This window comes from Tenrec ecaudatus, chromosome 4, assembly GCF_050624435.1.
Source record: "Tenrec ecaudatus isolate mTenEca1 chromosome 4, mTenEca1.hap1, whole genome shotgun sequence".
Classification (NCBI taxonomy): Eukaryota; Metazoa; Chordata; class Mammalia; order Afrosoricida; family Tenrecidae; genus Tenrec; species Tenrec ecaudatus.
This window is the reverse complement of record NC_134533.1, coordinates 105505843-105532739: the sequence shown is the minus strand read 5'-3', so window position 1 is coordinate 105532739 and position 26897 is coordinate 105505843. Positions and strand designations below refer to the sequence as shown.

At 40.9% G+C, this 26897-nt stretch overlaps 1 protein-coding gene across 1 annotated transcript in view; it reads right to left on the bottom strand.

Annotated features, from left to right (window-relative positions):
- The window catches only part of DDX10 (DEAD-box helicase 10), a 248652-nt gene that overhangs the window by 167924 nt on the left and 53831 nt on the right, over positions 1-26897 (bottom strand). The window contains exons 12-13 of the mRNA XM_075546562.1: positions 24634-24722; positions 19666-20122 (exon numbers count right to left, since the gene is read on the bottom strand). Coding sequence (XP_075402677.1) covers positions 19666-20122; positions 24634-24722 — 546 coding nt within the window. The remainder of the gene's footprint in view (positions 1-19665; positions 20123-24633; positions 24723-26897) is intronic.

Genomic DNA, 26897 nt, shown 5'->3' with positions numbered 1-26897 from the left:
AATTCCATACATCTGACAGTAACTAGAGTTACTAGCAAAGAGTGCGGCCCGGCTCACACCTTCTACTAACGTCAGACCTAAATCCTATCCCAGACCTGTTAGCAGATTAATTAATGCCTTCCGAAATGGGACCACGGGCATATGAAATCCAGAATTAGATGCCACATAAGGGATTATGCCTGGAAGGGCCAGATTAATCGACTAACTAAACGTTATCACTTGTCAGCTCTGACATGGTTGTCTTGGTGTGTGTAGGTAGATAACTTTACATTTTCTTTCTTTTTAAATTCTCTAGTCTGTCCTTTACCCAGGCTCAAATTTCTGACGAAAAGGAAGAACGGGGGGTGGGGGTGGGGGGTGTTGCCAATGTCAAGAATCCTCAGACCGACAGCACTGAAGCTGCAGCTCAGGGAGGGTACATGTCTGATCAGAGCACACAGGAGCAACTGAAGGGGGAGGGAGATAGAGTGGAGCACATCCTGGCCCACCAAGCCTTGGGGACGATATTCCCACTCAGAGCAGCCAATCCACAGAGAAGACCATATGGACAGCCCCACTATGAGACATGACATCCCTCACTGACCCACAACCCTACAGGGACAACACTGGAGACACAGTGTGGGAATTGCACCCGATCTGATTCCACCACACTGAGGCAAAACATTAAGGGCGTGGAAGAACAGTAAGGGGAACAGAGCAACAAAGTCACCAGGGAAAACCAAAAATAGACTTTGGGGCCAGGGGCCAACAGACTCAACCAGAAAACACTCCTAAAGGCCAACAAACAGTCCCTGAACTAACTACAGGCTTTTCTTTTTTGTTGTTGCTGTGTGTTTTTTTGTCATGGGCTTTTTGTTGTTTTGTTTTCTTTGTTGCTTTGTTCTGCTCTATCTTGTTACTGTACATGTTATTATGTCTGCAGATCTGTCTAAATAACACAGGCTGGATAAACAATCTGGAGGAGGAAACAATGGGACCAGCGGTTCCAAGGGGACATGGGAGAGGGGAAGGTTTGGGGAAAGAAAGTGGTGCTAACAAACCCAAGGACAAGGGAACAAGTGATCCAAATCGGTGGTGAGGAGAGTGTAGGAGGCCTGGTAGGGCTTGATCAAGGATAATGTAACCAGGAGGAAGTACTGAAACATAAATGAAGGCTGAGCATGATAGTGGGACAAAAGGAAATAGAGGAAAGAAGTAGGTGGCAAAGGGCATTTATAGAGGTTTAAATACAGGCATGTACACATGTACATATATTTATATATGAGGACGTGGAAATAGATCTATGTGCATATATGTATAAATTTAGTTAAGTTAGCAGATGGACATTGGGCCTCCACTCAAGTACTCCCTCAACACAAGAACACTTTGTTCTATTAAATTGGCATTCCATGATGCTCACCTTCCCGACACGATCACTGAAGACAAATGGATGCATAAGTAAATGTGGTAAAGAAAGCTGATGGTGCCAGCTATCAAAAGATATAGCGTCTCGAGTCTTAAAGGCTTGAAGGTAAACAAGCAGCCATCTAGCTCAGAAGCAACAAAGCCCACGTGTAAACAGCACATCACCCTGTGTGATCATGAGGTGTCAAAGGAATCGTGTATCAGGCATCAAAGAACAAAAAAGCCTTATCATTGTCAATGAGGGAGAGTGCAGATTGGGGACCCAAAGCCCATCTGTAGGCAACTGGACATCCCCTTACAGAAGGGTCTCAGGGAGGAGAAGAACCAGTCAGGGTGAAGTGTAGCAACGATGAAGCATACAACTTTCCTCTAGTTTCTAAATTCCTAAATGCATCCTCCCTCCTCACCCCCAATCCCCCTTACTATCATGATCCCAATTATACCTTACAAATCTGGCTAGACCAGAGGATGTACACTGATACAACTAGGAACCAGAAACACAGGGAATCCAGGACAGATGACTCCTTCAGGACCAGTGGTGAAAGTGGCGATACTGAGAGGGTAGAGGGAAGGTGGGATAGAAAGGGGGAGCTAATTATAAGGATCTGCATATAACATCCTCCCTGGGGGACAGACAACAGAAAAGTGAGTAAAAGGCGACATCGAACAGTGTAAGATATGACAAAATAATAATTTATCAATTGCCAAGGGTTCGTGGGGGGGGGGGAATAGCAGGGAGGGGGGGAATGAGCTAATTAATACCAACGGCTCAAGTAGAAAGCAAATGTGTTGAGAATGATGAGGGAAACAAATGTACAAAGTGCTTGACATGCAATGGATGGATATAAGGATTGTGGTAAGAGTTGTGCGAGTCCCCAATAAAATGATGTAAAAACAATAATATATAACAATAAGAGTTCCTGGGGGTAGGGTGGGGCAGTAGGAGATAAAGGGGAGCTGGCAAGAGTTCAAGAAGAAAATGTTTTGAAAAAGATAGTGGCAGCAATTGTAAGATTAAGCTGTATCTAACTGAATTATGGATTGTTGTAAGAGCTCCCAATAAAATAAGGAAAAAAAATCAACTTCATTTCTAAATGCTATGCAGAGAATTAAACAAGACCATACGACAAGCAAGTAACTAAATGAACACTTTCAGACAGGTGATCGTCGGAGGGTATGTGTAAGGAGACATTTCCGCTGAGATTTTAAGATAAAGACATTCAGCCAAGTCAAGACTTGAGGTAAGAACCCAGCAAACTAGAAGACAGGTTGAAGAAAGAAGGACCAGTCAGTAAGACTTCGTAAACCATGGTAAATCGTTTAGCTTTTATTCTAAAAGGGACAGAAAGCCACTGGGAGGCTTTAAGCAGAGGACCACTGACCAAATTGTCACTGGATTTTTTTTTCCTCTTAAAAATGTTTCCATGGTGCACTCTGATGACGCAGTGGGCTGCTCACCACAAGGTCAGCAATTTGAAAGCACAGCTACTCCACAGGTGAAAGACGAGGCTTTCTGCTCCTTTAAAGATTTACGACCTTGAAAGTCCTATGGGGGCATTCTGCTACAACCTCTAGGAAGCAATGGGTTGGAACTGGAGGCCATGACAGTGGTTTTTATAATTGTGGAACGAATTACAGGGCTACTGCAGTAAACCATGTGAGAAAAGAGTAACTTGGATTAAAGTAGTGCTTGTGCTTTAGAAAGAAATAGAGTAATTCAGAATCTGCTTGGGGTGTGGAGCGGATAGGGTGGGTGGAGTATGCAGGGGAGAAGAAAAGGAGTCAAGTGCAAAGCCTAGATTTGCTGTTCTTAAATAACTAGAGAGACCTGATGCCATCTACCAAGACAGGGAGAATTCTGATAGAGGGGCAAGTTGGGGGTGGATGTGGAAATCCAAATGTTCTTTTTGAGCCATGTAATGTTTGAGGTGCCTTTTAAATAGCAAAATTGAAATAAGGATCCAGTTTAACTGCAGAGGAAGGAAAACCTTTGCTTCTTACTCTATATAATTCAGTATGATTGGAATGTCTATATATGTTTTAGGAGCCATGGTATACATTGGGATGTTAACCTCAAGGTCGACAGTTCAAACTTACCAACTTCTCCACAGGACAAAGATGAAGTTAATCTGTTCCCATAAAGATTTCCAGCCTCAGAAATCTACCCTGGGTTTACTCCAAGTCAGAAGTGTCTGGACGGCAGAGGGTGTGGGGGATGTCTATGTAATGCTTATATAACATTAAATCAGTGGTTCTGAACCTGTGGGCCACGACCCCTTTGGGGGTCAAATGACCCTTTCATAGGGGTCGCCTTGATTCATAACAGTAGCAAAATTAGTTATGTAGTAGCAACAAAAAATAATTTTATAGTTCTGGGGTCACGACAACCTGAGGAAATGTATTAAAGGGTCGCAGCCTTAGGGGGCTGAGAACCACTGTATTAAATGTTTATATCCAAAAAGGGGGGTGGGTAATGGTAGAATTTCAAACTCCTAGACTAATGCATCTGTTAATATAGATCTGTGCTAAGCACTTTAATATTGTGTTACCTGACTGAATCCTTACAACTCCGTTACAAATGAAAGGCTAAAGGCTAAAAAGGTTGAACATGCACAATTTTACTTGTAAATGACACAATCTAGAATACCATTTAAGTCTTCTGTGGATTCGACATTGAGCTGCTTATCACAAGGTCGGTGGCCCAACCCTACCAGGGAAAACCTACTCCTGTCAAGGTTAACAATCCAGAAACACTGTGGAGGGTCACTGAGTCAGAATCGACTCCGATCCAGAGGTCACACTCTTTCCATTACAACCTGCTACTTTCTCATCTATCAACTGCCCTAAGGATCTGTTGATGGCAAAAGCTAAAATGAGGAAATGTTTCCTTAAGGCAATGGTCCCCAACCTCTGCTCCACATCTTCCCCAAAAAGGATGCCTGCTTTGTAACCCCAAGAGATGCTTCCTTGGTTTAGAGTATAAGGAATAACTGGAAGTTCCCAAAAAATTCTAATGTACAACAATGTTTGGACCTACTGTTTTAAGACCTTATCAAATAAAAGCAATGGTTTTCACATGGAGATTATCTCCAAACACACATGGATCTCTATTTAAACTAAAGCAATTGTCCCCATCTTGTGATGTGGGGAAAAGGGGACCAAATCAGAAAGAAATGGAAGTCTTTTTCTGATGTTTTTCTGCTACCTAGCATTGTACATCACTCTCCCACAGGCCTCTCTGGTTTCTGCATATCTTCTATCAGTCTCATTTTCAGACTACCTCTGCAGAGATGCCTGTATGACAGACAGCCTTGGAAAACAGTATCTTCTTGAGGACAGACTAATTTTCTAACCAGAACAAGGATGATGCTTCCCTCAGGGAACAAAAGTTGAGCCGTGTGCTAGATGCCCCCTTATACGAGTTTGGGGGTTTCTTAGGGAGGAGGTGAGTTATACTCAACTCATATGGCCCATCCCTTATGTGATGTTGGTAATTCTAGATTTCATACACCTAGGGTTTGGGTCCCACTGTGGAGGGCATTGTCTGCTAACAATCAGGAGCAAGATGAGATTAAGGTCTGACCTTAGCAGAGGATGTGAATTGGACCACACTGATAGTTACCCTAGCTACTTAAAATGGATGTAACAATTATATGCTACAGCTGAGAGCAGACAGCAAAGACTGTCGTAGTGGGAGGCCAATGCCTATTGGAAACAGCCTGCCAAAGTCCCAGGTCGTATGTGCATAAATAAGGTAACAGTGCAGCGGTAGAGAATAGATTAATATATTTGGATGAAATTTTATTGTACCATGTAACTCCCAAGCAAACCATCTTTCCATTCATAGGACAGGGGTTGGCAAACTGTAGCTCTCAAGCTTTCAGACATGTGATTCTGAAGTAAAATTGAAAATAAAACTTACTCAGATAATTATTTCATTTGTTTGCAAAAAAATTTATGGCTCTCAAATAATTTTTAAATGCTTGTGAGGGGCAGCATTGGCTCTTCCGTCTCAAAAGGTTGCGTTAAGGTGGGGAAGATATTGATAGGATTCCCCTGTAGGTAAGCTGCCATGTTGTCCTGCCGCATATAGAATGAGCACCCTGTGAAGTGCAGACAAGATCCAGGAATGGAATGTGTCCTCTGGCCCCAGCACCTAGCTTTACCCAGTGCCTGACCTTCGGACCTTGGACTGAACTGCCCCCACCACCTCAAATTTCCTGAGTTCTGTGGGACACACAGAATCCAGAGGCCTGAGGGAGTGAATATCCTCAAGGGAGGAGTGGGGAGGGAAATGGAGCAGACTACCATCTTGTAAGAGTTTGGCCTTTGGGGATTTTTTTTTTTCTCTATCTCCAACCTGTGGGACTACTTTGGTATTAATTCTTATAAAAGACTGTACCACAATAGGTTCACGGTTTCTCAGCGGCGTCAAAAACTCATTGGTGACAGGATCCACCTTTGTCCTCCTCACCATCACCCCTGGGGACTTGGGAGGCCCAAGAAGTCATTACAAACATGAAGCCCATGCTGCCTGCTAGGCCGAGAGTACTGAAGTCCTCTAGCAACCTGTGTGAAAGTGGAGCAGGCTAAGTCGTTAGCTTGCAAATTGCAATATTCTTCACAGTTCTTGGAAACCTAGAAATCATTTGTTCTCTCTTCCCTGAAGGATTAAGAAAACCAAATATGTGAAAGTGGACTAGCTCATAAGAAAAGAGGAGACTGCCAACATCAAAGTGCATCCTGTAATTTACATCATCAAGCCATTATTAGTATATTATTTCAAAAGCTACCCATTAAAATGCAATACTTCAAGTCCTTGAATTAAATGGTTCAGCATCTATTAATATACACGTCCCTAAATGTGCTGATAATTGAATCATTCTCAACCCTCTTAAGTGAAAATACTTGAGATAAGATTCCATTTTTAAAAGGGCGGCGCGGCATGTCTAATCTCACAACACTTGGCAGTGAGACCTAGAGCCTAATACTAATTCACCTGTCCTGTGATTTGTAAAGTTCAAGTTCAAGTAGGAAGACGCCCAGATGGATCAAAAGATGCAATGAAAAGAAAATGTTGCATCAATCCACCCACGAAAGTGTTCGCTGCTTCGCTAAGTGTTCTGAAGTATCCAATCACTTCCAACATCAAGCATTTTGAAATTAGTGTACCTTCCAGAATCAGATATCACACAGCCAGGGGGAAAGTACTCCTCTGCTCCATTGCCTCCCACAACAGAAACCAGTTAAGGCAGCTCAGATGAAAATGCTTGCAGGTGAAAGAATTGTTCTCATCATGAGCACCCAAAAGATTTAATAGGACATCATCCATTGTAATTCCAGAAACAAACTTGAAGAGACTATTTGGAGGCAGAGCGATTCCCATGGAGTTAGTGATTCACTGAGTCCACCAATGTGAGGGATGAGCTGGGGGTAGACTACCAGGGAAATTGAAATGAGAACCTGGTCCTTCGAAAGCTTAATGGGGAACGACTGCTAAGTAGTCCCCAAGCCTGTGCAGGCTCAGTGCTTAGGATTCCTTCCATAGGTTGGGCTGTGTGCAGGGCCTGTATGAATACTTAAGGCCACTTGCTTCTGGAGCTTAAAATTAATGCGCTATAAGAATCACCACTGTGCTGGCTCGATCAGAACTGTGACAAAGCAGCACCCTGTTTTCAATCATTTATTATGCCAAATAAAACCCAGCAGATTCTCTGCCCAACAGCGTATCAGGACCGTCTGTCACCTCGATCCTAACAGCCAGCAGGCAAACTAAAAGCAGAAAAGAAAACAAACCCAAAACAGTAACAGCCATCTGAGATTGATGATCAGCTGCTACCTGCTGAATCAAGATAAAACTTTTTGCTTCTATGACACACTTCATTAAAAATGGGAAAAGAAGTATTTTAAAATTCATCTCAAAACTTCATAGATGTTTCTAATCACGTACCAGCTTGTTTTTTAAAATCCATTTTATCTCCTATGTTTGGGTACCAGGAATGAGAGTGTGGCCCAAGCACACCATGGCAGCGGTTCAATTACAGGAAATGGCTCCACTGCAAACACACATGTGAGCGATGCTGCCACAAACACAAATGAGCAGGAGAGTTACCGCTCTCCAGGAAACGGATCTTACTACACGTTTCACTGCACTAGTCCTCTTAGGACCATTTTCTTTTTCACCCTTTTCACCCTTTATGTTGTAGGGGTCAGCTGTCCATTGGGTTTTGTTGGTTGGTTGGTTGGTTTCTTTGCTAAGTGCACAATATAAAGAAAACCTACGGTAATACACAAAGGGGCCAAAACACACACACATACAAAAGCAAACTCACTGTCATCAATTCTATGTCGTGGTGACCTTTTGGAGAAGGGTAGAATTGCCCCCCTGTGGGTTTCCAAGACCCTAACTCTGTACAATATTTTCGTATTTCAGAAAGCAAATATTCTGAGAATGATGCGGGTAACAAATGTGCTTTATACAATTGATGTATGTATGGATTGTGATAAGAGTTATATGAGCCCCCAATAAGCCTCATATTTCTCCTGAAGAGCAGCTGGTTTTGAACTGACCTTGCAGTTAGCAGTCAACCGGTAACCACTCCACCCCCAGAGGTCCTATAAAAGGGGCTGGCTAAGGAGTCCTTATATCCCAACTATGGTGCATTTCTTACACAGCAATATCTATCCATCAAAAATAACTCAACCATGAGAAAATATGAAAGGCATGGTTCTAGAGAAACTGCACAATTTTCTTATGACAAACAGTATGCTTCATTTTTTGGACATTCTACATGAAGTGATACACAATTTGGTCCCTCAATACTGAATTCTATTATTGCCAGATAAAAGGCAGATAAAGCAGGGGAGGAAGAGAGTTAGGAGTGCAAGCAGGTTCATTTCACTTTTCTAGTAATTTACTTTTGAAGTGTAGGATGGATTGGAAATTAGATTAACCCTTCACAAAAGATAGCTTGAGAAGCATTGCCCTAGCGAACCCGCCACCTCTTGAGTCGGTTCCAACTCACAGAACTGCTCCCTAGGATTTCTGAGGCTGTAAATCTTTACTGAAGCAGAATGCCTCCGCTTTCTCTCTCCTCTTGGTTAACAGCCCAGTACTTTAACCCCCTGTGCTACAGTGGCTCAGGCTGTCCTAAAGACTTGGGGCGGGGGGGGGGGGTAATCTCACCATTATGAAATCGGTATGTTAATCTCAGCCTCTCACTCTGTAAGAGGCTAGGTGACTGAAGCACCCAACAATCTGGTGCTCCATTAACCAGCAGGGGCCACATGTGCTCAGAGCACCAGCAAGGCTGGAGCACTAACCAAAAACAGCATAAGCATTCTTATTTTTTTTTTTTACATTAGGGGCTCATACAACTCCCATCACAATCCATGCATATACATACATCAATTGTATAAAGCACATCCGTACATTCTTTGCCCTAATCATTTTCAAAGCATTTGCTCTCCACTTAAGCCCTTTGCATCAGGTCCTCTTTATTTCCCCTCCCTCCCCGCTTCCCCCTCCCTCATGAGCCCTTGATAATTTATAAATTGTTATTTTGTCATATCTTGCCCTATCTGGAGTCTCCCTTCCCCCCCTTCTCTGCCGTCCGTCTCCAAGGGAGGTCATATATGGATCCTTGTAATCAGTTCCCCCTTTCCAACCCACTCACCCTCTACTCTCCCAGTATCTCCCCTCACACCCCTGATCCTGAAGGTATCATTCACCCTGGATTCCCTGTGCCTCCAGCTCCCATATGCACCACTGTACAACCTCTGCCCTATCCAGTCCTGCAAGGTAGAATTTGGATCATGGTAGTTGGGGGGAGGAAGCATCCAGGATCTGGGGGAAAGCTGTGTTCCTCAAAGGTACTACAACACACCCTGACTGACTCATCTCCTCTCCTAAACCCCTCTGTGAGGGGATCTCCAGTGGCCGACAAATGGGTTTTGGGTCTCCACTCTGCACTTCCCCCTTCATTCACTATGGTATATATATTTTTTTGGATGATGCCTTCTACCTGGTCCCTTTGGCACCTCATGATCACACAGGCTTGTGTGCTTTCCTCCATGCGGGCTTTGTTGCTTCTGAGCTACATGGCCGCTTATTCACCTTCAAGCCTTTAAGACGCCAGACACTATCTCTTTTGATAGCCAGGCACCATCAGCTTTCTTCGCCACATTTGCTTATGCACCCGTTTGTCTTCGGCGATCATATCATGGAGGTGTGCAGCCAATGATATGAAATTTTTGTTCTTTGATGCCGAATAACTGATCCCTTCGGGACTACGTGATCACACAGGCTGATATGTTCTTCCATGTGGGCTTTGTTGCTTCTGAGCTAGATGGCTGCTTGTTTATCTTCAAGTCTTTAAGACCCCAGACACTATCTCTTTTGATAGCCGGGCACCATCAGCTTTCTTCACCACATTTACTTGTTAACCGCTTTGGCTTCAGCAGTTGTGTCGGGAGGGTGAGCATTGTAGAGTGCTAATTTAATAAAAGAAAGTATTCAAGCATTGAGGGAGTGATAAGCATTCTTCTTAGTGAAATCATTTCAACACAAGCAGTGAGGTCATCATTAGGGGGGAAATAACTTAAAGGGATTTCTTGCTGCTGTTTTCAAATGTACTTGGTGTTTTGTTTCTTTCACTTCTTAAAATCCTTCAAGGTCTACAGTAGAAGAGTGCCTTACATACTCACAGGCTGGTCTGCAACAGCCCTCCCCGCTTCCCTAACCCCTGCCTCCCACTTTCCCAGACTTCATCCTCTCCCCAGACAGTCTACCCATTTGGGCCTGTCTTCCCCCAGTAGAACATAAGCACCATGCAGTCAGAGAAGCGTGTTTGTTTTCCTCGCAGTTCTTAATGTCTGGCACACAGCAGATGCTCAGTAAATTTATGCTGAGTGAACATATTTTTCTAAAATTCCTTGAAGCTTTAATAAACCTCCGTGTCACCTAACATGCAAGCTTTCCGTGATGAAGAACAAAGTTTCACCAAAGTGAGTTAACTCTGATTTTCACCAACAGATGGCACGAGTTCAGCAGCAGCTTAGATTCAGCATGGACCTTGGAAGCAGTTTCCAAAATCACATGGAAAGAAGCAGGGAAAAATAAGACAGAAACACTGTGACAGTTTAAAGAGTGTTACAAAGACTGAAAAGAGGAAGAGTAGGTCTAGTGTCATCACAAACACAGTTCTCTCAAAGCTTCAATTAAGAATATACACAATAACTGCTCAGATTTAAAAATAAATGACCTTAGAAATAGTATTTTAGAAACATTAGTAGAGGATCTGCCATACTAGTCTAAATTTTTAACGCATTTGTTGGGACAATACAAAGAGGTACTTATTTATGATTGCGTAACAGTCCAGTTCAAGGGTAACTTGGGGGCAGGGGGAGGACCAACTACCCATTGCCCAACAGTTCATTCTACCTCTTAAGACACTCTAGAGGATGGAACAGCACTGTCCCAGATGGTCTCCAAGGCCATAACCTTTAGAGGCAAACCGCTACATCTTTTTCCAGCAGAGTATCTACCTCATTAGTTTGAACTGCAGGCATTTCTTGGTCACCAGTTGGGTGCTTAAACAGTGTGCCACCAAGCCCCTCTAAGCACAATTTGCATGACCTTAGAGAATAGCCTATCTTTCCCTTCTCTTTCATTACCTCTACTGTAATCAGCTTAAAAATGAAAGTAAACAGCTGGATACGAGTACTTTCTATGGTTTATATATCTAAAATGCAGGTCATTAGAAAAGTCTGCAGTCAGCAGACACTTTAAGTATTGACTATTGTGTAAAAGTAGGAAATGAAAGGAAACAAGTTAAAATGTTTTTGAGCAACAAAGATCCAGCATGTGAGAGAATAAACATCAAGCCCAAAGCTGCTTTTAGCCTTCCACTGTAAATGCACATCCTCAGGAAACCTGCTGCACACTAACTTCAAAGCAGGAGCAGGGCTTACAGCACAGCTCAGTGCACGCATCCAAGTTTCAATTCACACAATAAGCATTCCTTCTGAACTGGAACAAAGCTTATATTACATCTAAAAATTAACTGCAGGGTTCAAGAAAAAGCAGCAGCATCTCTAAGAAGACAAACCCACTGCCATCATGTGGATTCAGACACAATGACCCTCTGGGACAGAGTAGAACTGCCACAGACAGTTCCAGAGGCTGTACCTTAAACAGAAGCTGGCTCCACCTCTTTCTCCCACTGAGTCACTGGTGGGGTTAAACCACGGCCATGCTAGTTAGCCGCTGAGCACTGTAGCCACAGTGCCACCACGGCTCCTCATGAGAAGGCATGACGACATAGCTGCACTCTATCTGAACTGCTCAACACGCATTATCCCACCATGGCTCCACTCTGCAGCACAAGAGATGTGAGCAGTTAGCTTGACAGTCTTTCATCTTAAAGTGCTCTCTCTTCTTCCTGCTCACGGAGCATTATGTAAGATCCTTGCAGGCAAAGCGTATGACAATCACAGTGGTCACTAGATACAGAAGAAATGAAATTTAAGAGGTTTACATGAGAATATTACAAAAGGCCAAAAAGAAAACTATTAGCGAAATCGGCCGCTGGGATCTAGAGGTCAGTGTACAAGTAAGACAACTTAAAAGGAAAAAAAAGACACCAGAATTCTCCTAAAACAGTTCACTAAAACACCCAAATGATGGCACTATTCTTTCTCATGTCTCTTTTAACCCATAAAACATAAAAATGTAAGTAGCATCATAACCTATTAGATATTATCTTATGAACAAAAATATATTTTAAAAAAACTCACTCCAAACTCATTGCTGTTGAGTCAGTTCTGAGTCCCAGCGACCCTACGGGACAGGGAAAACTGCCCTGTCGGTCTCTGAGACTGTAACTTAGCAGGAGCAGAAAGCTTTGTTTTTCTCCTGCAGAGTGGCTGGTGGTTTCGAACTGCTGACCTTGTGGTTAAGAGCCCAAAGCTTAACCTTAATGTCCACAAAAATATTGCCAATTACCTAACAAAGAACCCCCCCTAAAAATAAGACTAAGATTTAATTTAATGACCTGACATGAAATAAGTATCTCTAGTTAATAACATTTTTCATTCTAAGCAGTCATTTTATATCTACAGGGCACTGTGCTTGCTTATTTATGGCCTAATTATATTATAAATTATAGACTCTCCTTAATTCCGTCTATGTTGAGAACACTCGACAGCAGTGCTGCACACCCATAACTCATGATAAACACTTAAAACCCAGGACAAGCCATTAAAAGGCCTATGATGACCTGGAGCTATAGTACCGCTACAGGGTGGTTTAGCATACTAAGAATACGAAAAATGCTAATCAGCTAACTATGCTGGTATAATCTAAAAACGTTTCCTGGTAATGTGGCTGAAATAAATGAAATGCATCACCTCCTCTTCTTTCTACAAGGGATCCTCACTCAGAGGGGAAAAAAACGTTTGTCAGCATCCATCTGAGACACTGGCTAGCCATGGCCTGGCAAAGCTCGTCAAAGGGGCTTCAAAGGGGGAGTAGGAATAGTCCATTGTCTTTCCATTCCATTTCCACTCACTTTCTGAGGCCCTCTCTTGCATCACTTCCTTATGCTTGTTTCTATACCACTTCATCAAGAAGAGTTAAACTGTCTCCTTCTATGGACACAAACCGTATTGGCTGCTTTTTATTTATTTCTAAGTTTCATGATCACTGTCAAGTAGGTATCATGATAGGTCCCATTTTACAGAGATAGTCACTCGGTCACAGACCAGCTAGCCACGAAGTATCATACCAGTACGAGCTTGCCACGGCTGCACGCTGATGCCATGGTTTTGCTCATTCTTGTACTCGTCCTTAGAATATTTTTGTCTTTCCTATTGATACCTACCATTCTTTAAGATTCAACTCCCTCTAAAACACCTTTTCTACTATGATCACAACAAAATCTGTTGCCATCAAATCAATTCTGATTCCTTGCTAAGGGTCAGAGTTGACTGGCTGCCGGTGAGTTTTGTTTGTAAGTATAATACACGGCCCTCTGCAGCTATCAAGTACGCAGTAACTGTAGTTGGAAGAAGAAAAGTAAGCAGGAAGAGAGAGAAGAGGCAGAATAAAATCCCACTAGCTGCCATATAGCAAAGATTTGATTTAGATCTGAAAATGATTTTACAATAAGAATATAATTGGTTTCGCAAGAGGCAAGAGGGTAGATTACAAAAACACTAAAGGAATGCTTGCTGAGCTAAGTCAAAGTGGAACTCGGCTATCAGGTTCATTTCTACACAACCATAACCAGAAAGGACAAAATGTGCATGCTTAGCAGATATTTTATTCTCATATTTAATAATGCATGTTTTGAATCCTCTCCATGCTATCCCATTAATGGCATACCCGTGCTCTCCTCTAATATCTCTCCAGAAGTCATCTTTCTAAGAGCCAATAAAACTGGCCAAAGCGAGTCTCTTCTCCCTATGGTAGGAAGTCACCTAACCTTCTATTACTGCCCTAGTGTCTGATTACCCTCCTTAACTATAAAGAAATCTATTTCTACTTCAATGTATGGATCTTGTCAAACAGTACAAAGACAGTGACAAGGCAGTCAGTCAGAAGGCAATGCTTGTACTTGGCAATACATTTCTCCTCCATGCATGCCAAAATCAAAAGGGGTTATCAATTCTGATAATGGTAGGCCCACAATTACTTACAGTGCTCTCAATTACACCAACATTACCCATTCACAGAAGGTAAGCTATATGATTCACAGGAAGCAAACTACACAAGGAAAGCTAGACAACAGAGACAGTGATGAGGCAATGGGAGAAAGGTCTGTATTACCAAACCTTTTAAAAGACAAAATAAAATCAACTATCTTTCCTGTCATAGCTTATGTTACTGGTGACAATTATGGTACTTAAACAAATTCCATATAATCTCCAACTTTCAATGTAGCTCTCTATCAGACTTCTCCATTTTCAAAGGCAAGAAAACCAAACCCACTGCCACCGAGTCAATTTTCTGATTCATAATAACCTTTTAAGACAAAGTAAGACTGCCCCACAGGGCTGTGGAGACTAAATCTTCGTAGGAGTTGACACAGCCTCATCTTTCCCCAACAAAGCCAGCGGTGGTTTCAAACCACCAACCTTTCAGTTAGAAACTCAATACTTAAGAAGAATAAAAAATACCAAGACAAAGACACTACGTTGTGGCCATCAGGTAATGAAACCAGCTCTTACGTGCATTCAGCATGCTGCCTGTAAAGATGCTTCTAAAATAGAAACAACAAAATTATTTTAAAAGGCATCGGCGTATTTTTAACGGCACGCAGTCAACCCCAAAACACTCATTTATATGTATCGATGAATGTATTTGTTTCCCACTTTCTGTATGCTTTGGTTTTCTTCATCAGGCTTATCCTTAAAAACAGGTAGTGAGCGAAAAATATAGCCTTCCATTGAGTGACAGCTTCAAGAACAGCAAAATAGAAAATGCAAGGGTAAGGGCTAAAACGGAAGGCTGACTAAGACAAAACCAGTGACAAGAACAATAATACGGACGGTGATAATTTGAGTATACACAATTATTTGGTTACGAAATTCAGGGCCTGCTAACAAGTGAAACTAGCAAGATCAGGGAAGGCAAAAAAAGAGTTGGCCTTTGCTCTCCTAGTTTAGCTAAAGAGCCAACAGCTTCACTCTACCATTCATGCTAGCTACAAGCATATGTGCAGAAAGAAACAGAAATAAAGTCCTGGGCAAGGATGTGTTTCACCTTCTCAGTACATATGCCATAATATTTCCAATTTACTGTAGTAAAAATCATGCAGGAATGTTAAAGAGAGCTTGTGACACCATCCCATGCTGAAGAGAATCTCATGTAATTGCCACTACCACTATCATTTACTGTCTAAATTACAAAGCGTGGCCTGTGCAACTGCTGTCATTGACACTCAAATAAACACACTACTCACGTCCACATTCATAGAAAGCTCAGCAAAATCTTCTTGAATCGCTGTGAATCCAACCCGGGAAGCCTTCTGTATTTTACAAGCACAGGTTTCTAGAGGAAACCCCACATCTAAAGTTCCATGTAAGTCACTGCCAAGAGGCAAGTGAAAGAATATATTAAAAATAAATAATTCACTTAACTATTCATGAAACATTTATGAAATTTGTACAAAGGGCTAGACATTTATGAAATTTGTACCAGGCCCTGAAAATACCATTATCAACAAAGACAATATTTTCAAGGAATTGAGGCCAAAGGGAATGAAAATAATTTTCTTTGATGAGCTTGCATATTTCAAAGTTAAAATCTAGGGACAATAACCTGACTATTAGAAGGTATCTTTGAAATCAACGAGAGACTAATACGACAAGGTGATGGGGAGGGATCATATTCATAAACAATACACACAGAAAGATTATAAGACTGCTTTGTAAATGTTTACGAGGTTTTTATAATATTGAACAGCTAGCTGAAGTCAGAAAGCCAAATTCTAACAAAACATTTCTAATCCCTGCTCCCCTCCCCCAAAAAGGTGTTAGTTATTCAGTGGTGACACTAAGTAAAGGAGCATTGACCCAAGACTAATGAAACGATGACTGGCAAGAGAGCAATTTGGCAAATTTAGAGCAATTTGGCAAAATACAACAAACGCTCTTGAAATGTGTCTTTTTCCAAGTCCAAGTCATTAAAAGAACACTAGAAACCAATATTACTCATTAAAAAGGCAGAAATCTTCAACAGAATATCAGTGATTGGAATACTGAATTACAGACAACAGAAAACTAAGTTATGAGGGGTTTATCACAGGAATTAAAGGTTGGTCCAACATCAGAAAATCAATCGGCACACCTGAAGAGAGCAAGACACACCACATGATAGTCTCAATAGTTGCGGAAAAGACATGATTAAAATCACCACCTGTTTATGATTTTAAAAAACACTTAACTACCTTGTGGTAGTTACACACTCTGTTGTCAATTTGAGAGGATTAAGAGTGAAGGGGTGGAGTTTAGCCTGTCAATCTGGTTGTAGCTTGATGACCTCATTTGGAGAGTCTAAGGAGATAAACAGGCAGGAAGCAGGCTCAGTCCCTGCAAGACATTGTTGTTGACAAGCCACATGGAGACAGGCTGATGGCAGCCAGAGCCTCAGAATTAGAGAAGCCACATGGAGACCCCTGCCAGAGCTGAAATGCTTACAACGAACCACTGTATCCACAAGACATCCCACCCACTTGCCTGTGATTTTCCTGCATTCAGCACATTGCATGTGTTTCTTGAGTCTAAAAGGAACTTTAGAGATTGGTCTCAGATTTATAGACTTGATCTGGACTGGGCTCAGATGCTTTAATGTACAATTACTCTTTAGGTAAAGATCTTTCTTATACACGAGTTTCTATGAATTTGTTTCTCTACTCTACCCAGACTAACACACACCTAGAAACAGAATGTAAGTTCCTTAGTGACATTAAGGGCATTTGCAAAGGGCCTAAAACTAACATCAGATGTAACCCTAAAAGACCAAATGCTTCCACCTAAGACAAGAATACATGTTCTTCCCACTGCAAGTTAACATTGTGCTGAAGTTCCTGGCCAGTGTCGTCAGATAAGAAAATGAAATAAAACCTACTCATGAATAAAATCACCTACAGAGAAAATACACACACCAAAAAGAAGATCCCAAAAATGCACCAAAAATAATTGGCTAGTTTCATAAGATAGCTATATAAAGGCAACTGTTTTTCTATACAAAAGCGAAAAAAATAACTGGATATTAACATCTTTAAAAGTAACATTTAATACCATTGAAAACATGGAATATTAAGTGACAAATATAACAAAATTATGTGCTTAAAATTATAAACATTACTGAAGGCCATTCAAAGCAATCTAGATATATGGAAGCAGCTCTTGGAACATTCAATATTATTACAATATCCATCTCCCAAAATTGATTAAATGCACTGTCAATGAAAATACCAATAGACCTTTTGTACAAATTAGCTGATCCAATTTTCTATTTTTTGGTAACAAAGGAAAACTTTATTTCTGAGCCAACACATAGCCCAGTAGACTCCTAACCAAAGACTGATTCAAAATTTTATATGGAATGGTCCAAAAATACCAAATACATATAAAGTTAAAGGACTTATTTCATATGATTTAAGACTTACTATAAAATTACACCAATGTTCTTTAATGCTTCCTCTCCCCACTATCATGATCCCATCTCTACCTTACAACTCTGGCTAGACCAGAGGATGTACACTGGTGCAGATCAGAGCTGGAAACAGGGAATCCAGGACAGAGGAACCCCTCAGGACCAATGATGAAAGTAGCGAAAACGGGAGGGTGGAGGGAAAGTGGGGTAGAAAGGGAGAACCAATCACAATGACCTACATACAATCCCTCCCTGGGGGACAAACAAAGAAACGTAGGTGAAGGGAGACATCTGTCAGTGTTAAGACACGACAAAATAATAACAATTTATAAATTATCAAGGGTTTGTGAGAGGGAGGGGGGGAAATGAGGAGCTGATACCTTTGATGGCAACAAATGTGCTTGACACGATGGATGGATGTATGGATTGTGATAAGAATTGCACGAGCCCCCAATAAAATGATTTTTTTAAGTCCACTAATCAACACAAGTGTTATTACTCAAAGGATAGACATGTAGAGCAGAATTAAGACCAAAATACACATATATTTATTTACCTATATGGTCAGTTGATTTTCGACAAAGGATTGAGGTATTTTGATGGAAAATGTACCATCTTTCAACAAATGATGCCTAATTAACTATCCATATGCAAAAATAAATAACCTCAATTCTAAGATCACATATAAAAGTTAATAACTTGAAATAAATTCTGGTGCAAAAAGTATAAAACTTTGAAAACTTAAGAAACTGTGATCTTGAGTTCCTTCAGCTGTGGCACAGACCATATAAATTATAGAATAAAAATTAATAAATCAGACCTCAGCAAAAATTTCACTTCCAGTTTTTTGTTTGTTTGTTTGTTTACTTCTGGTTTTTTGAAAGACACTGCTAACAACCCTGACATTGGGAGAAAGACAGAGACTGGGAGAAATATTTGCAAAATATGTATCTGTTAAGGGACTTACATCCAACGTATATAATGAACACTTAAAACTCAGTAAGGCACACAACATAATTTAAAAAGGAAAATGCTTTTGTTTAAACAGACCATTCACTAAAGAAGATACATGGATGACAAAAATTAGTCTTGTTCAACATCAGTAGCCACTAAAACAAAACGCATTGCTGCTGAGCTGACTCTGAGTGATGGCTGCTCTTCAGGAGAGCAGAATTGCCCCAAAGCTTTCTGGGTAGGCTGCCTATCATGGAAGCAGACTACCTTATCATTGCGTGAAGAATGCTATTTAGCAAATGCATCATAACATAGCCTAAAACTAAACAATCTGTAAGGACAGTCACTACTTGTTTTCATCGTATTTCGTTACTTAAAACAAATACATTTTTAAGTTTCACAGCTCAAATTTCAATATATATTTCATAATATGTGCAAACTCTATTAAAAACTGAAAAAAGACCAAGAGCTGGGCTTCCATTTTCATTCCATTGTCTTTCCAGGTATGGTCAGGAATAAAGGCACGAAAAGGAGAAAGGGGCAAAGGAGAGGAAGAAGGGGGACGCCGACTGACTGTGTTCCTTCCCACACCCCCAATAACTGGTGCTCGATCGGGATTCTCTCCTCTGTCCCTCTCCTAGCAGTACTTCCTATAGAAACAAAGGACCCGCATCTTTTAATAAACCTTTAAAAAGAAGTGCGTGCTTTCAATTTACGAAACTGGCTTGGTTCCTGAAAGCAAACTGTCCCATGCAGAGTAAAGTCCACGGGCAGAGAAACTCAACTATTATTAGGAACATCTGTAATGATCATGCTCATGCCGTCAACCACAGAACCAACCCATTGTCTTCCTTCATGCTGTAAGTATACCTTGGCTACTTTTAAAACAGAGCACGATAAAACCAGTAAGTGAGATGAAAGTTTTCAACCTTGGACAAGTCTCCATGTCATGAAAACTGTAACAGCCGAATCCCTGTTCTGTGTTAAATAGGGTGGGTGGGTCCGATAGGATAGTTTGCTGAGGAGAAAACCACGTTGTAAGTTTCTCCTAGTTCATACTGTTCCATAGCATCCAAAGGCAACAGCCAGCGCACAGCAGAAAGGCAGAAATCACAGAAGACCCCCTCTTTGGAGAGCAATCTTACCTGTAATGCTTTATCTTCGCTGAGGTCCAGCCCGAGCACATTGTAGCGCTTCACCTTAAAGAGCTCCGCGTCGGGCTCATCATCATCTTCATCAGCTCTGTCCATGAGCTGCATCGGTACTTCCTGGATCTTCTGGGTCTCGCCGGAGTGGGACACAGTCTGAGAATCTTTTGGCTTTCTCACTTCTATTTCTCCTTCATCTCCTTTTTCCTCTTCTTCATCACTAGTACCATTAGCCAGTCTGTATTCCAGCTCTTCCGATCTTTTCCCGCTGCTCTGAAGGATGGACATTTTCTCACTGAAATAAGCGTTAAACTCTTCTACTTCATCACTGGTGAGGGAGGTAGCCCTGGGCTTCACTGTTCCACTGGCCAGGCTGCTTGACAATTCTTCAGTAGAGTGTTTGTGCATTTTCTGAAGAAATCTGATTCGTGGTGCCACGGCGAGACCAAGAGACCTTAAACACAGGAAAAGGCGATCATAATTATCTCAGCGCACTGCAGGCGTGGGGACCTGTCTTTGGAGTTACTTCAAAGACTGTCCCTCTGAGCTGCAACTCTATCCTGACAGGTGAGATGTAACCAAGAGGAAAGTTTTAAAGGCAAAGCAAAACAAAACAGAAAACATTTTGGAGAGAACTTGTTTTTCTTAGAGGTCAGCATGGCATAAAATACAGATCATTAACCAGAAACAAGACAGCAGTGGTTAAGTACCAGGCCTGCCAACCTCTAGTTTGACTCTCACTTCACCTAATACAGGGTGCTAAGACCTGACAGGTTTATGCCACTGTTGAGGAAGAATAACTATAGCGAATCACTTTAAAAACATTAGTATTACATAAACTACGAAGATGGGACCATAAAATGTAAAAACAATTTTCTGCAAAGAATGAGCTCAAGTATCATTGTTCCCTCTTCCGAAGCAGAATAGGATACAATCATTCCTTAATAACACGAAGTATTATATATAAGCTCCTCCCTGGGGGACATGCAACAGAAAAGTGGGTGAAGGGAGACGTCAGACGGTGTAAGATATAGCAAACTAATAATTTATAAATTATCAAGGGTTCATGAGGGAGAGGGGAGTGGGGGCCAGGTAGGGAGGTAAAAATGAGGAGCTGATACCAAGGGCTCAAGCAGAAAGGAAATGTTTTGAGAATGACGAGGGCAACAAGTGTACAAATGTGCCTGACACGATGGATGGATGTATGGATTGTGATAAGAGTTGTATGAACCTCCAATAAAATGACTAAAAATAATAACACAGCATTCTTATGAAGCAGAGACAACAGAGAGAAGAGGAACCCTGTTAGGATGGGAGGAAAATGTAGAGCAGAACTCAAATTCTTACAAAGTCCAGACTAAATCATCTGGTTGAGAATAGAGGACCTCAAGACTATCTCATCCAGAGATAGCTCATCAACTGTGATCTAAAACTACTCCAGGAGGTCAACTTTCAGATAAATAACAGATACCCTCATACAATAAAAAAATTTTTAACAATCACTCATGAGTATTATGGTCCTTTAAAGACAAAAAGCATCTCTATACAACTGAAAAATGGTCAACATTTACTCTAAAGCCAAAATAAGAAGGTAAGGTGGGCAGGGAAACTAGATTAATAGAAACAAAATGAGAATGGAAATCATGGGAACATTAACATACTGAAAAATGTAATCACAGATAGTGAACAAACTGTACATTTATTGTTCAAAGAAAACCCTATTTTCTGTGTAAACTTTCACTAAAAACATTTTACTGCAAAATGTATTGAAGAAAGCTGTTGGTGCCCGGCTATCAAAAGATATAGCATCTGGGTCTTCAAGGCTTGAAGATAAACAAGCAGCCATCTAGCAGAGAAGCAACAAAGTCCACATGGAAGAAGCACACCAGCCTATGCGATCATGAGGTGTCGATGAGATCAGGTATCAGGCATCAAAGACCCAAAATCAAAGACAAAAAATCATATTGATGTGAATGAGGGGGAGAGCAGAGTGGAGACCCAAAGCCCATCTATAGACAATTGGACATCCCCTTACAGAGGGGTCACAAGGAAGAGACAAGCCAGTCAGAGTGCAGTGTAGCACTAACAAAACACACATTCCTCTAGTTCTTTAATGCTTCCTGCGCCCCCACTATCATGACCCAATTCTACCTTACAGATCCCGCTAGACCAGAGCATGTACACTGATACAAAAAAGAGCTGGAGACATAGGGGATCCAGGACAGATAAACCCCTCTGGACCAATAATGAGAGTAGCAATACTAGGAGGATAGGGAGAAGGTAGGGGGAGCAAGGGGGAACTGATCACAATGATCAACATGTTAACCACCCCCACCCCCAGAGGGACAAACAACAGAAACATGAGTGAAGGGAGACAGCAGATGATGTAAGAAAATAATAATTTATCTCTTTTCAGCCTTTTGAAAATGATGATGGTAATCTATGTACAAAAGTGCTTGGCACAACGGATGCATGTATGGATTGTGATAAGAGCTGGAAATAATAAAATCTTCCAGCAAGGTCTGCTATGGTAAATAACTAACATTTATTCCAAGCATCTACTCCCTTTTCCCTATGACGTGGTTCTTAGAAAAGCTGAGAGGCTGTACAGTGTAGACAGATTCCCAAGTGTGACAAGTAAGGTCTACCGCCTTGCTCTGTCACTGACTAATGACATGGCACAAGAAAAGCTATTTAGAAACTTTCTAGAGCTCAGTTTTCCCCATGTGTAAACTGAGATAACAGTACCTACTACAAAGGGTTGCTAAGAATAAAGCAGCTCACCAATGTACTGTAATTAAAAGAGCACCTAGCACATGAACAACTGCGGAGCACTCAAGGGGCCCTGGTGGCACAGTCATTGAGAGCTCAGCTGTTCACATCAAGGGGCGGTGGTCTGAATCCACAGGAAAGATGCGGCAACATGCTTTCGTAAGATGCTCTCGGACAGCCTTGGATTCCTACTCTGCCCTCTAGTGACAACTGGTTTGGTTTTTCTGATGGAACACTTGTGGTTGTCATTTCTGTGCTGTTGGCCTGGGATGAAGATCCCTCACAGGGACCCACCAGAGCCTTTTCTCCAAGTGCTACAAGGAAATGTGTCTGTCTTACTCGGCAACTTACTGCAAACGCAATAGGTTTTCTGAAGTACCACTTTAAGCTCCTTCAAGAGAAAAGTGCACACTATACCTCTATCGTTCTAACATCTAGCACAAGTCCCCTGTACAGCTTTGTCATTTAATACGTGTTTTAATAAAATACACTTTTAAGCCTGTATTATAGCCTACCTACACAACACTGCAGTAGGTATCTAAGACTCCTAAAGGAAATTATACATCAAGAAAATTATACATCTCAAGGAAATCACACATCTAAATATCCACAGAAATGAGTTTAAAATGTTAAATTAAGTTGTGTCAATAAGTTAGGGTTAGGAGTTAATCCTGTGCTTTCTCTAAGCATCTTCAACAACAAGCCTTCAAATGTAAATAGTGAAAGTTACTTAAGTCTGCTGCAACAAAACCAAAACGACCCATTTCCACTGACTGACGCACAGCTGTACCAAAAGGTCCCCGAAATATGGCCTTGCCGCGCCTCCCTTGCTTTCTATTACCCCAGCAGACTTTGTCGGCAAACCAGAAGGACTTCCCAGGAAACACAGAGCATCACCCAATGACCTAAACCATGGGATATCGTATTCAGAAATGTACCATTTCTGCCTGGGGCAAACACACACATAGACTGACACATACATATACCCTATATAGACAGATACATATACTGATATATAAATAATTGTGCATGGGGGTGGGGGGTTCAGTGTTGCCCGTGACATCTGTTTTTCCACCTATTACCCAAGTGAAAAGGGAGGGGGGCTTGCACTGCTACTTGAAGGCTCCTAAAACATCACACAAGTGACAAATTACCTGTTATACCGGACATATAAACTAACCTAAATGGAAAACGACCACTGGCCTCAAGACAATGCTTTTCTTAGTTTAAAGGTAAAGGCACTCAAATTCCTGGAAAGCAGAACTTTGCCTGAAAAATTCCACAGTGGCATTCAAAGTATGATTAACCTCAAGGATGCTTCTTTGGGATTTTGCCAATGTTTTCCTTACAGGCAGGATCTCATAGGAAAATCCTCCCAAGCAGAAAACGTTTTGAAACTGAAAAAAAGTCCTGAAAGATAATAAAGTAATAAAGTAGCCCACACTGCTAAGCAGAAACATCTTGCCATAGTGACCGAGTGCCTTCTAGAAAACATCAGGGCAGAGTAAGCAGAATAGGACTCCAATCTGAGGTACAAGAAGAGCCGTGAAGTGAAGGGAATCCCTAAGATCTCTAGAGTAATCCAGTGCTTCAGAGAAACAAGTAGAAACCAGAATTATCAAATCATTTAAAGACTTCAAAGGATGTTTTATCAATTGCTCTCTATCTCCCTTAAGAACAATCTATAGGACAGTGCCTATAAAATTTTAAGAAATGTATACTTCTAAACTTCTGGGAGGGGGAGAAAACAAACAGTCAGCTGGTTCTCTACAAAGTGGACAGATTTTTCTCTGTAGATCTTTACTAGGTTCTTTTAAGGCAACTGCTTGGGGGATAGAATTTTAAAATAGGACTTATGGAAGGCCAAGTTTGAAGCAAATCCCCGGACTGAGGATCTTCTTTTTTTTTTTTTAATTTAAACATTTTATTAGGGGCTCATACAACTCTAATCACAATCCATACATCTGCATACATCAATTGTATAAAGCACATCCGTACTTTCTTTGCCCTAATCATTTTCAAAGTATTTGCTCTCCACCTAAGCCCCTGGCATCAGCTCATTTTCCCCTCCCTCTCTGCTCCCCCCTCCCTCATGAGCCCTTGATAATTTATAGATTATTATTTTGTCATATCTTGCCCTATCCGGTGTCTCGAGGATTTTCATCTACAGCTATACTATAAATAAATACTTACAGGGCATATTCAGGTAGAGGCAACTTGCTCACATCAAATACTTCTTTATCCTTCATCAGATATACTGAACGTATGTAGGAGACGAAGCACTATAAAATAAACGTTTGAAATGTATGAAATGCAGTAACAAAAAAATGTAAACCAACATTTTTTAAGTTAACTAAAAAGACTGAATAACAAAATCAAAATCAGGTTGATTCTGATTCAGAAGGACCTACGAGACAAAGTAGAACTGTATGCTTTAGATTTCCGAAGTTATTAATCTTTCTAGGAGCAGCAAGCCTCATTTTGCTCCTGCAGAGCAGCTGGTGGGTTCGAACTACCGACCTTGTGATTAGCAGACTAATATGTAAACCATTATGCCATCAGGTTCCTTATAGATTCAATAATAAAAATCACAAAATATCTTTGCCTAACTCCATATAAAATCATTATAAAGGGGGGAGGTAGCCTAGTTTTTAGATGTATATTATTGGGAACGACTAAAATATGGGTTTTGTTTCAAGCCCACTCAAGAGCATCATCTCTTTCTAGCTCTTGCAGACATCAGTCTCACTCAGCTACAATAAAGAATAACAGCAAAAACAGTGTAACATAACAATTTGGGATTTCTCTCACCTCCATCTGACTCTCTAAACAAGTTTATTTTTTCTTTCTCCAAGTTCAGTTTTCTCATCTATAGTCAGCAATAATATCACTTCTACATAGAGCATTCTGGAAATTAAATTCTAAAAATACATGTAGAAAACTTATCATACAACAAGTGCTGATAAATATTATTTAATATTGGTAATAATTATTACTATAATAGAGCTTAAGTTTCCCAACAAAACTTTACTGCATTAAATAGGATTTAATAAAATTGTGATAGGACAAAGATCATTTAGAAACCTTTTCCTTTTTATTACAGTTTCCGGAAATTCATTATCAACTTCCAATTTATTTCTTCTATTCATGTCTAAATTTTTTACAAAAACAAAACCCTCTGTGTATGACAGCTGCACAAAGTAAGTGTCACCTTGGCCCACTGTCTGTCTGTAAACTTGACAAGTAATAACGAAGAGATGTCTCGACATCACTATTTTTAAATTCAATTTTGTAAAAAATCTATGTAATTTGTATTTTCATACTTAATAACTCTCAGATTCTCTCTGTCTTTATGTTAATCTCCTACACCCAACGAATCTTTCAAATGCTCTCTGTGACCATGAGCAACAATGAAAGTGCCAGGGTTCAAAGTTAATTTCCCCCAATTGTCCACAAGAAACCACCCGGGTTGCTTTTCTATCCAGATTATAATCAAAAGTTGGAAAATCACTCTAGGCAATAAGATAGCTTGCTGTGACTTGCAACACAGTTCGCCATGCTGCTAAACCATGCATGACACCCAATAAAGCACAGCATGCATTTCAGCATGCTATTCTGCGATCTTTGTTCTGGGAGGCTCATTTGCTGTATGCACAAACCAGTGGAACAACATCTTTCCAATATTTCCTATTTCCCGATTCATGATTGAAGGACCTCCGAGGGCACGATAAAACCTTATCTGTGTATTTTCTTTAAATCTTCATACCATCACTAAATTTCTAAAATAAAACATAACTCCTACCTTGAAGTACATTTTCTAGATAAGAGATGTTGATGCTGATAAACACAAACACACGCACAAAATTCCATCTCTACATATGTACATATAAAAGAGAAAACTGCGCTCCGGGGTCACTTTGATCAAGTGCTGAGAGCATACATGAAATCAACTTCACATACAACATTGGTGGTGTGTTACACTTTGGAATTCATTTCTCATAATGTAGCGTAATAATTCTCTAAAGTTCAGACCTAGAAACTGAATCTCCAATCTAGTAAAACTCTGTGAACTTGGAAAAGTACTGCAATGGTTATAACATCCCATTTACCCTCTGTAAAGAAGAGGCCACATTACCTATAAGCCAGTCATGCCATATCATCATGACAAAGAGCTTGGCACAGGGAAAACACTGAGATTTTAGATTCATCTCTGTCGGATTTTAAGGCTTCTTTGACACAAAGAACCAGTTTCAGAATTGTAATATTCAGAGCCTGAATGTTGACTGGTTCCCTGCAGACTGCTCCATCTACCTTGGACGCTCTTTCCATACCTCCTCCTCATTTCTTCCCCTATGTCCTTTATCTGCTGAAAGAGAATCCAACCTCTGCATTCCTGCTCCCTAGTTCACGCCTGATGTGTTACTGGAGATGTGAAGATCTCACAGTGTATGAGTAAG